Raw genomic sequence first — 11,035 nt, forward strand, 5'->3', positions numbered from 1 at the left:
TGCCGAGGACGAGGATGAGTCGGAGCACTCTCGCTCCCTGTCTCGGGACCCCCCCAACCCTCCAGCGGGTCGGGGCGGGTCGGGTCGGGGCGTACCCGGGTGTCGGCCGCCGATCTCGCGATGGCCCTCCGCCTGGCCACCCCGCTGGCTTCCTCCCTGTCTCCGTCGGCGTCGACCGGCGACATCTCCAGCGTGAGCCTCCTCGTCGCCCCTTCATCGTCGCCCCGCTCCCCCGGCGCCGCCTCTGCCCGCCGCCTCACGCCGCCGGGGGCTGAGCCCACACCCTCCGCCGGCTCGCCTTCTCCTGTTTCTTCCGGGGTTGGTGGTGTCGGGGCGTCTCTGGGGCCGTCTGATCCACCCCCCGCGTCGGTGCCGTCCGGCTACCACCTCGCCTCGCCGGCTTCCCCCGACGCCTCGGTGGCGGTGGACGTCTCCTCCCCGGCCTCCGCGCACCCCCCTCCGACGGTGGCGTACGCCAGGAGGCCCCGCTCCACCTCGACGCCGGTGACGTCCTCTCGCCGCAGCGCCCGCCTGGAGGCGGCACGGCCGGGCGACTCCCCTGTGCCTTCCGTCGCCGAGCGGGCAGAGCTCCGCACCGTGGTCCGGAACCTCGAGTCAGGTGCGGACCCCGCCCCTCCCGGTTCTTCTCGTTGCTCCTTTTCTGCTCTCGAGGCCGCTCCTCTCGGCCACCTCGCTAAGGTGGCCAATGACTCGACCATTGTCTTCAGGGGGGAGGTCGGGCCCCCCTTAGATCAGATCGCGGCCATTAGGGCCCGGGAGATCCTCGACGGCAGGCTGGCTGAGACTCGTGCCCGCCTGCTTCGGTCCCCGGAGGGCCCGCCCTCCACCCCCGCGGCTCCGGCTCCTCCGGTGGCCGACGGGATTATCCGTGGAAGCACTCGGTCTCGCACGGCCGCCCTTCGCGCGCAAAGCGCCTCTCGTGTCTTGGGGTCAAGCAGCCCCCCGATGGGGGTTTAGATGCGGGCCCTCTTCTGGAACCTCCGCGGCTTCGGCCATGATGGTCGTCGCCGCCAGCTCATCGAGTACATCCGGGAAGAACACATTGACATCATGGCCATCCAAGAAACCCTTCGCTCCGAGTTCACCCTGCCGGAGCTTCAACACCTGAGCCCCCACCTCTTCGCTTGGCACTGGCTCCCTTCTAGTGGGACCTCAGGCCACTCGGGTGGCATCCTCTTAGGGGTTAAGGATGCCACATTTGAGGTGGGAGGCATGGATAGAGGGGAATTCTTCGTTAGTATGGAGATCTTCGAGCGTGCCCTGAACTTCAAATGGGAGGTCATTGTTGTCTACGGACCGGCGGATCACCGCCGCTCCCCGGGCTTCCTTGACGAGTTGCAGCTGAAGATTTCTAACTCCCCCCTCCCTGTTTTAGTGGGAGGCGACTTCAATCTCATCCGATCCCCGGATGAGAAGAATAATTCCCGGATTAATTTTCCCCGGATGCAATTATTCAACGATTGGATCGCGGAGCTGGGGCTCCGCGAGCTTGACCGGACAAGTGCCAGGTTCACTTGGACCAACCGACAATCTGTCCTGACACAATCCGTGCTGGATCGTGTCCTAGTGTCCCCGGAGTGGGAATTGCGTTGCCCCTTGGCATCGCTCCGGGCGGTCACCCGGATTGGCTCCGATCATGTCTCCCTTCTCCTCTCCACCGCCGACTAGCACCCCCCCTCCCCGCCGCGGTTCCGGTTCGAGCTCTTCTGGCTTAACCAAACCGGCTTCCGGGAGGCCGTCGTCGCCCGCTGGATTTCCGCTAGGTCGGCGCCCCATCGCTCCATGTCCGCTGTCGACTCATGGCACTTTTGTGCCAAGCTTGCCCGCCAGTTCATGAAGGGTTGGGGGGCTAACCTTGGCCGGGACCTTAAGAGCGCAAGAAGACCATCCTGATTGCTATTCAAGCCCTGGATGCTCGCGCGGACTCGACCGGGCTCTCCTCGGATGAGTGGATGCTACGTTACGACCTGGAGGACCAGCTCTCCACCATCTACACGGATGAGGAGGCCTACTGGCGCTTGCGTGGTACCCAGAGGTGGGTGCTACAGGGCGATGCCAACACCGCCTATTTCCAGGCGGTCGCGAACGGCCGGCGCCGTCGCAACTCCATCCACTGCCTGTGGGATGGAGACTCGCCGTTAGTTCTCCCCGCGGCCATCCGCTCTCATGTGGATGACTTCTATCGAGCCTTGTTTACCCCCACCCCGCGCTGTGGGGCTAGTCTCGCCCCCGACATTTGGTCGGGCGCGCACGTAGTCTCGGATGAAGCCAATGCGGCTTTGGTTGCCCCCTTTAGCGAGGACGAGGTCCTCGCTGCCATTAAGGGGATGAACCCCTCCTCGGCCCCGGGACCGGACGGTCTACCAGTGTCTTTCTTCAAGACGTTCTGGCCTACCATCAAGCTTGAGGTCATGGCTCTCTTTGAGGAATTCTACTCAGGCTCCATGGACCTGGGGCGCCTTAATTATGGGGTTGTGACCCTCATCCCCAAGGTCCCGGGCGCCTCCGATATTCGCCAGTTCCGCCCCATCACAGTGCTTAATGTGATTTTTCGGATCCTGGCTAAAGGGTACGCCAATAGGGTGACCCTCCTTGCGGACTCAATCACCCACCCGAACCAATCCGCCTTCATTCAAGGCCGATTTATCCTGGATGGGGTGTTGGTGTTCCACGAAGTCCTCCACGAGGTCTGCCTGAAGCGCCATAGGGCGGTCTTTCTTAAGCTGGACTTCCACAAAGCCTACGACACGGTGCACTGGCCGTTCCTGAGGGAGGTCCTGCTCCGCAAGGGCTTCGATGACCGTTGGGTGACCCGCGTCATGCAACTCATCTCCTGTGGTCGGACTGCGGTGAACATCAACGGCGACATTGGGCCCTTCTTCCCTACCCTTTGCGGGGTCCGGCAGGAAGATCCCTTCTCGCCGTTCTTGTTCAACATGGTCGTGGATGCCCTGGCCGCCATCTTGGATAAGGCCACGGCTGCTGGGCATATTCGAGGCCTTGTCCCGCACCTTGTTGGAGGGGGAGGTGTTTCCCTTCTCCAATACGCGGATGACACCATTATTATGGTCGAGGGTTCCGCCCTAGAGATCTCCAACCTGAAGTTCCTTCTTCTGTGCTTCCAACAAATGTCGGGCCTCACCATCAACTTTGATAAGAGCAAAGTGATGGTACTCGGTTACCCCTCAGAGGACGCACAGTCCATTGCCGACCGGCTTAACTGTCGGCTGGGTTCTTTCCCCACAAAGTTGATGGTGACACGCGCCTCACCGTGGCGGACCTCCGCCCCACGGTGACCCGTATGCAACATCGCGTAGAGCCCTGGAAAGGGCGTTGGCTGTCGAAGGCGGCGCGCATGATCCTTATCAACTCCTCGCTAGCTAGCCTCCTGTGGTTCCTCATGAGCTTCTATAGCCTTCATGAAACGCTCCATCAGGAGGTCGCCAAATACCAGTCCAGATTCTTCTGGGCTGGGGAGGAGGGCAAGCAGAAATACCACATGGTCAGCTGGCCAGATATCTGCAAACCCAAGGACGAGGGCAGTCTTGGGATTCTGTCCTCTCGGCGCATGAACATCGCCCTCTTGACCCGCTGGCTCTGGCGCATTGCCAATGGGGATGGAGGCCTCTGGCTCACTATCATCCAGAACAAGTACCTGCATGGACAGCCACTCGCGTTCTGCCAACGCTCTGGCGGTTCCCAGTTTTGGCAGGCCGTCGTCCAGCTGCTGCCGGTCTTGCGTATAGGCACATCCATCTCGGTGGGCATTGGAGCCTCGACCTTGTTCTGGCTGGATAGATGGCTCGGAGATGCCCCTCTAGCCGCCCGGTTCCCCATCCTATTCGACATTGTAGTTGACCCTCGGGTCTCAGTCGAGGCGGCCCTTATTGACTTAGGCGCCTCGCGTTCCGCCGCCCTTTTGGCCCCACTGAGGTGGCTGCCTGGGATGTCCTCCTCCAGGACAGTCGCCCTCTTACCTATGGACGTGGCCGACTCTCCGGACGCCATCTCCTGGCGCCTAGATCCCTCCGGCTGCTTCTCCACTAAATCCCTCTACGCGGCTATTGCCCCCTCGTCAGCCCCGGAGCCCTTCGGTCTGATCTGGGACATCCGCCTCCCCCTAAAGATTCGGATCTTTCTTTGGCAATGGATCCGCGGCCGCCTCCCGACCGGCGTTGAGGTTCTTAAGCGCCATGGTCCTGGCGATGGAATGTGCCCCCTGTGTGGCACGGTAGAGGACGCTAATCACATCTTCTTCTCTTGCTACACGGCACAGTTCCTTTGGTCTTGTTTCCGCGAAACGGTTGGGGGACATTGGTGCAACACCAACTTCCCTGACTTGCTTGCGGAAATTCAAGCCTCCCCCCTCGCTACAGACATATTAGATGGTTGTGCGTCGGGGTTCTCGCCTGGACGCTGTGGACGGTTCGCAATAAGCTTGTCATTCAGAAGGTGCCCCTTCGGCGTGCTACTGACTCCATCTTTAAAATGTGTGGTTACTTGCAGCTTTGGCGGCCGCTTAGCCGCCCTCAGGACCGGGACGCCATCAACAGACTCCTCACCGACCTCCGTTCGTTGGCCTTCCGCCTGGCGCCTCCGCTCCCGCCGCCACCCCCGGAGCCCGACTAGAGGATGTTTCCCTCCTGGCGCGTGTGCCTTTTTGTGTGTGTGTGTTGGGCTTGTTGAGCTGTGCCCTCAGCCGTAACCCTTGATGCTTGCTTTTGTTTGGACTCTGTGTGCGTGTGGACTGTGTGTGTGGACCTGTTGGATGTTGGCTTTGGCATTGGCTTTATATATAAAGCGGGGCGTGACCCTTTTTCGGTAAAAAGTATACATGTATTTAGTTAATCATCATGGTACGCAATGCACTATAGTGTATAATAGTACGTATATGTCAACTCAGCTAATTGCACACAAGCAGCAATGGAGCAGCGGAATAATGAAACATGGTGAGGGATGGAGTTAATGATCCCTCCCTGCCTCCGACTGCGGGAGGAGCCCCGGGATGAAGGGCACGCCGTACTTGGGGATGAACTGCTCGCCCTGGATGAAGGCCTCGACGGTGTACTCCTTCTGCGCGTCGGCGTAGGTGACAGTCTTGATGCCGCCCCATTTGGCGCGCTGGCTCATGTCGGCGCCAGGCCCGGTGTTCTCCACCTCGGCGTAGAAGAGGGTCTCGAGGGCGAAGTCGCCGTTCCACTCGAGCCAGCCCTTGGGGTCGATGAAGGCGCCGATCTCGTTCTGGATGTAGATGGTCCTGGAGTACTCCTTCCATGGGCGCGCCAGGTAGGTCTTGATCTTGCCCGTCGAGTCCTTGAAGTCGGGGTGCGGCTCGATGGTGTTGTTGTGCATGACGGTGCCCCCGACGGAGCGCTTCTCGCGGCGCCCTTGCGCGGTGATGATGTTGAGCTGGTTGTCCATGGGCTTGCGCGGTAGGATGAGGCAGTTCTGGATGACCACCTGGGAGTTGCCGAAGATGAAGTCGATGGTGCCGGTGATGGTGCAGTCGCGGAAGAACTGCCGTTGCGCGTGGGTGTAGAGCGTGTCTTGGTACCCGTCGAAGTAGCACTGGTAGAAGACGGCCTGGTCGCTCTGCACCCGCAGCGCCACTGCCTGGTGGTTCTCGGCCCCCGCCGTGTTCTCCACCCTCACGCCCTTCATGAAGAAGCCGTTCCCGATCGCCTCTGCATGCACGCGCGCATTTCCTCCATTAATTTGTAGTACAATTTATTTGCTTTGGTGGATTGTGCGTCCCTGATGACTTGGTCAATCTCAAGATGATGGCCCGCTTAGTCTCTCAAAGCTAGGTGCTCATATATAAGGGTAGGGTGTGCATGCGTTCATATATAGGGGTGATCGAGTGTATGAGCGTCTACATCTATCTATGTGTTAAAACAAAATGACGGTACGTACGTACGTACGTACCCATGGTTGCGGTGTCTTTGGTGGTGATGTTCATCTTGAAGTTCTTGTTGCCGGTGATGATGGTCTTGTCGTCGCCGTCGCCGATGATGACGAGGTTGGTGACGGGGCGGCCGACGGAGACGTACTCCTTGTAGGTGCCGGCCTTGATGTACATAACGTACATGGAGGCGCTCTTGGGCGGCACCTTTGCGAGCGCCTCCTTGATGGTCTTGAAGTCGCCGCTGCCGTCGGCGGCCACGGTGACGTTGGGCTTGAACTCGGGCGCGGAGGGCTCGGCCTCCAGCAGCCGTCTCTTGCCGTCCTTCATCCAGTAAGGCATGCCGTCCTCCTCCCCTAGCAGCCTCCTCCCGATATTGAGGCTGCCGAGCGAGGCGGAGAACTGGTCGACCACGGCGAGGATGTCCTCGGTGAGCTCCTGGGAGGCGTTGAGCGCGCCGCGCATCTTGGCGGCGGCGTCGGTGGTGGTGTTGGCGAAGCCGTCGAGGCAGGTCTCCTGGTAGGTGAGCGCGGCGCTGAGCCAGGTCTTGAGGTCGGCGGCGGCCTTGTTGAAGTCGGTCATCTCGAAGCCGCCGAGGCGGTCGAAGGTGGTCTTGAGGTCCTCGATGGCGTACTCCAGCAGCTCCTTGCAGTTCTCGAGGGCCCCCGACGTGCGCGGGTCGCTCTTGAGCTCCTCCAGGGTGGCCGACTCGCTGATGGCCTTCCTGATCTTCTCCGAGGTGACCTCGAAGATGGCCTTGGCGAGCTCCGTCGGCGACGTGGCGTTGCCGCCCACCTTGGTCAGCTCCGCCTCGCACGTCTCCTTGTAGTCCATGGGCTGGCAGAAGGCCTTGACGGACTTGACGGAGGTGGTGAGCTCCCCATCGCCCTTTTCGCCGTTGCCCTTGAACGACACCACGCACACGGCAGCGACGACCGCCACCACCAGGACGGTCGACGCGCCGATGATCGCACCTTTGCTCATGGTGTCGGGGCGGGTGGAGTCCGGCCGGGTCCCTGTACTGGAAAGCGCGGAGAGACGGAGGAGACAGCTTTTAACGAGCGGCGATCTAGCCGGCGAGGTGAAGAAATGGATGGACCGACGACGCCGGAGCTGGGAAAGCGGCGAGGTGTACGGAGAGTCGCACGACGAAAATAGATGGTCGGCTCCGCCCTTCGGGTACACGCAACTACAAGCATGCATGTGCCGAAGTGTCACGTGTGCATGGGGCAGGTGGTTATCTACACTCGGATACACCAAATCCGGCCTCTTAAATGCCTACATACCCGTCTATAGACAATGACCAATCGCACCTCAAACAATCTCTTCCATAACGAATACATCAATTAAGAAACCACAAATCCATTTAATTACATGCAACATGAAATTTAATCTAAACAGAGCTCATCCAGCTCCGCCGTGTCCATGTGCGGCAGCCGGCTGCGCCCCTCATAGTGTTTCTTCGGTCGCTAGCGAGGTAGAGTGGAACACGGGACACACACCGGCTCATGGAACTCGAGGCGCCACTGTCTTTCATGCCCTACTCTTTCTCGTCGGAACTTGTCGCCTGCACGTTGCCGGTGGATGTGAGGTCAACAACGAAACCGTCGTGCCAAATTGAGCATACCACCTCTAGTGAGGCAGCGACGACCTGCCTCGTCCATGATCCACACACCATTTGGGTGGACACGATTGATTCGCAGCGGATCGTGTCCGACCCCTGTCGGGCATTCTCCTCGGCGGCGCGGCGGAGTGCAATGCGAATGGTCATTTCCACCTCGGGGCTGACTGGGATGAGGTCCCAGTTCGTGGATCGACTGACGAAGGACATGGATCCGCTGCCCGCCATGCTGGAGAAGGGCGGAGATCGTCGTACGGGAGCTTGAATGGAGGAGTGGACTGGAGGACAGTGGAGTGAAGTGGCTAGGGTTTGGTCCGGGGAGCGGATGGGAACGAATATATGTGGGTCAGGGCGGGTAAGCATGGGCCGGCTCCAACGTGGAGGACGCGTCTGGTCGTTTCCGGACCTCCCTAGACGCCCCAGATTTGGGCTAGACATGAGGGGTGTTGGTTAGTCCGAGCGTTTGAGGCTGGTTTGAGGCGCCAACCCGGTAATTTGAGAGTGTTTGAAATGTCTGCCTGTAGACTCTTTCTGTATGCCTCGTACTATGTATTTTTTTAGTGTGTATGTGTATTCTGTGTGCCTCGTACTGTATATTTTTTTATTGTGTATGCCTCCTATTTAAAGTCATGTCTTAACATTAAAATAATCCAAATGCTTGTTCTTGCAGCTACATGATATTGTTGATGGGAGGAGACACTCTTCACATTGTTCTATGCGTAGTTTTTTTGTTAGCTGCAAGTGATGGATTTCGCATATACTCCCTCTGTACCATAAGAGCATCTCCAGCCGTTGTGTCCCCCAGCGACGATTTTTGCGCCGGATAAAAACTTGCCGGCGCAAATTTAGCTCTTGGGGTGGGAATTTTCCCAGCCGCTGTGTCCCCCAGGCCACGCCTCACTCGCTCGCCCACCTGGTCGTCTTCGTGCTGACCGCCGCGTCCGCCCCGTGCCAGGGCCGGTGAGCAGCTCGTCCGCTGCCGCTCAAGCCGCCGGATGACGAACCGGCCGCCAGCAGCTTGTCTCCCCGCGTCCGCTCTGAGCGGCAGGTCGTCGGCACCACACAAGTGAAGCTCCACCGGCATCCCAAAACTCATCAACTGCATGGGGCCATGCCATCGAACGGCGAAGCAGAGCACGTCGTCGTCCGCGTCCATGCCGTCGCTGGAGGAGGAGCTGAGCCAGGTGACCTCCGAGCTCGCCGCGGTGCAGGCAAGAGCGAGGGACAGCGAAGAGGAGGAGAAGAAGACGACAGCCGAAAAGCTTGACGATGCACGGTGAGAGGCGGAGCGAGCGAAGGCGAGCGCACTAGCGATGCAGGAAGAGGTCGCCGCAGAAGACGCGCGTGTGGCCAGGGTTGGAGGAGCCGTGAAGGCGTCGGCGTAGACCGCCGCAGCCTCGGGGGACGCGCTGCTGCAGCAGCAGGACGCCACCAAGAGGGCGCAGGCCCAAGTCCCCGAAGACTGCCGACGAGCGGGTGGCGGAGGCGAGGCCAAGGACGCGGAGGCGCAGAGCCAGGGGAAGCTAGCGAAGCTGGGGAGGGAGGCGGCGTGGGCGCCATCTCCTGGTGGCACCGACGCATCCGGCCCGGCTGCAGGAGGAGCGTGCCGTGGCCGTGCTTCTAGGGTGGCGCGCGTAGTCCGCCAGCCGGCCCCGGAGCTCCTTCATCCTGTCGTCCCCCGTCCTCCGCGTTCTGCCCCGGACCTGTGCGAGGCGAGGCGACGGCGGCGGCGTGCCGGGTGCGGCGAGGCGAGAGATGGAGAAGAGAAGAGAGAGAAGTTGCAGCCCTGCCGAGAGAGAGGGGGGGTGGGTGTGTGGAGGGAAGCACGTGGGTGGGCCAGGGAGGGAAACGAATGAGAGAGAGGAAGAGAGACGCTGGCAGATGGGTCTACGCATGCAAAACGGCGAATTAAGCCCCCCAGGTGCCCCCCAGCTTCCCGGGTTCGCGTCGGGGTCGCCGGCTCTGTTTTTGGCCAAATCTAGCGCTAAACGAGCTCGTGGGGGCGCGAGTGGGGCTTTTTTTGTCTGCCGGCGGTGAAAAATGCTCCTGGGAGCCTTCCTAGGGGGCGGTTGGAGATGCTCTAATACTTGTCGTTGGGGAGAATCAGTGCAAGTTTCCCAGCGAAAAGTATTATGGTACCGAGCGAGAAGTAATTAGGAGGAGGACAAAACACAACAGTTTGAATAGGAACAGTTCGTAAGTTCACACAGTGTATCAATACTTCCTCCGTCCTCGAATAAATGAACGTTTAGTATTCAAATTTATCATTAAAATGTGTACTTTTATATTTTTAATGTACTTTAAAGTAGAAAATGTACCTTTCCCGTCACACGAGAATCAAAATCAATAACATTCAATACTTGTTCTTCTCATTTTCTGTATATAGTTAGCTTATTGGACTGGCGGCTGTACAATAGATGAGTAGTCCTTCAGGGTGTTGAATAAATAGGCAATTTTTTGATTAATTTAATCCATGAATAAATCACTAGCATGTCATTGACAGAATTAACAACATGCTGATATTGAACCACACAAGCACATACTACGCTAATGGCAGACACATCTACGCATAATGCTAGCATGGCTATAACAAAAAATAGTAGGAGCGGGATAAACGGGTTATACCCTCTAGTAAGCCAGGCAGAAGCCGCGGCGGTGGCAGCAGCAGCAGCGACGTCCTTAGCTGCCTTCTTGTCGGCCTTGAGTTTCTCGGCGGCGAGACTGTCGGCTTCGGTCTGAGACATGGTGTTGGCGAAGACGACACAGACGTAGAGGAAGTAGCGGATCGGAGGCGAGCAGTCGCATGGTCGCTTCCCAAAAACCTATTCGCCCCTCTCCCGTACAGGATCCTGAGAAGCGGGGTTTCAGAGACCTGTTTTCCTGTTGACCGTGTACGCAACGGACGGGACGGAGTCACCGGCAGCATTTCGCGGCAGCCCACAATCCGACGTCTCAGATCATGGCCCAGCTGTCAAAAACTCTCCGTTACTGACCGACAAAAATAAGCGCATATGTGTGCGATCGGCTCAGCTCATTCCCGCAACCCGCGTTGCGTCGCATCACGTCGTGATGAGGCGGGCGGCAGAGAAGGAGTGCGCAAGGGCCTCTTCTATTCTCAAGCTCCAATAGCATGTGGAAGAGAAACCCTTATAAGGAGGTCCAACTCCTCTCAAACTTTCGGGGTGGGACTAAACTTCTCACTACACCTAGTGCCAATGAAACCCATATGGGCCCTTAGAGATTTTCAGAAACTGTTAGATGGACCCTAGGCCCACCCTAATATTTCAACAATCCCCCACCAGATCTTGACGGCCCATTGTGTCCTTTGTTCCAATTGCTGTTTCGATATACCAGTGTTTCAGTGAAGACTTGTTAAGGTTAAACTTCACCTAGAGCAAGTAGCTACACTCATTCACAACTGAACAATGGACTATGCCTTGAATTAGTTTGGCGTAAAGAAGCTTCACCACATGTATTACTAGTACTAGGCT

General features: G+C 58.6%; 1 protein-coding gene across 1 annotated transcript; it reads right to left on the reverse strand.

Moving 5' to 3' along the window:
• Positions 1–4,833: 4,833 nt before the first annotated feature.
• On the reverse strand, positions 4,834–6,926 carry LOC119367217 (probable pectinesterase/pectinesterase inhibitor 21). Its single transcript, XM_037632796.1, has 2 exons — positions 5,947–6,926; positions 4,834–5,705 (listed from the first exon to the last, which is right to left on the reverse strand). Exons 1-2 carry the CDS (start codon positions 6,905–6,907, stop codon positions 4,984–4,986), a joined length of 1,683 nt encoding a protein of 560 aa, XP_037488693.1. The 5' UTR covers positions 6,908–6,926; the 3' UTR covers positions 4,834–4,983.
• Positions 6,927–11,035: the final 4,109 nt, after the last annotated feature.

Source organism: Triticum dicoccoides, chromosome 2B (assembly GCF_002162155.2).
Source record: "Triticum dicoccoides isolate Atlit2015 ecotype Zavitan chromosome 2B, WEW_v2.0, whole genome shotgun sequence".
NCBI classification, from domain to species: Eukaryota; Viridiplantae; Streptophyta; class Magnoliopsida; order Poales; family Poaceae; genus Triticum; species Triticum dicoccoides.

Bases quoted from the DNA above. Each gene is read 5' to 3' on its own strand.
- LOC119367217 (XM_037632796.1), bottom strand. From the start codon at position 6,907: ATGAGCAAAGGTGCGATCATCGGCGCGTCGACCGTCCTGGTGGTGGCG. The intron at 5,706-5,946 runs GTACGTACGTAC...GCGTGCATGCAG, and splicing joins CAAAGACACCGCAACCATGG to AGGCGATCGGGAACGGCTTC.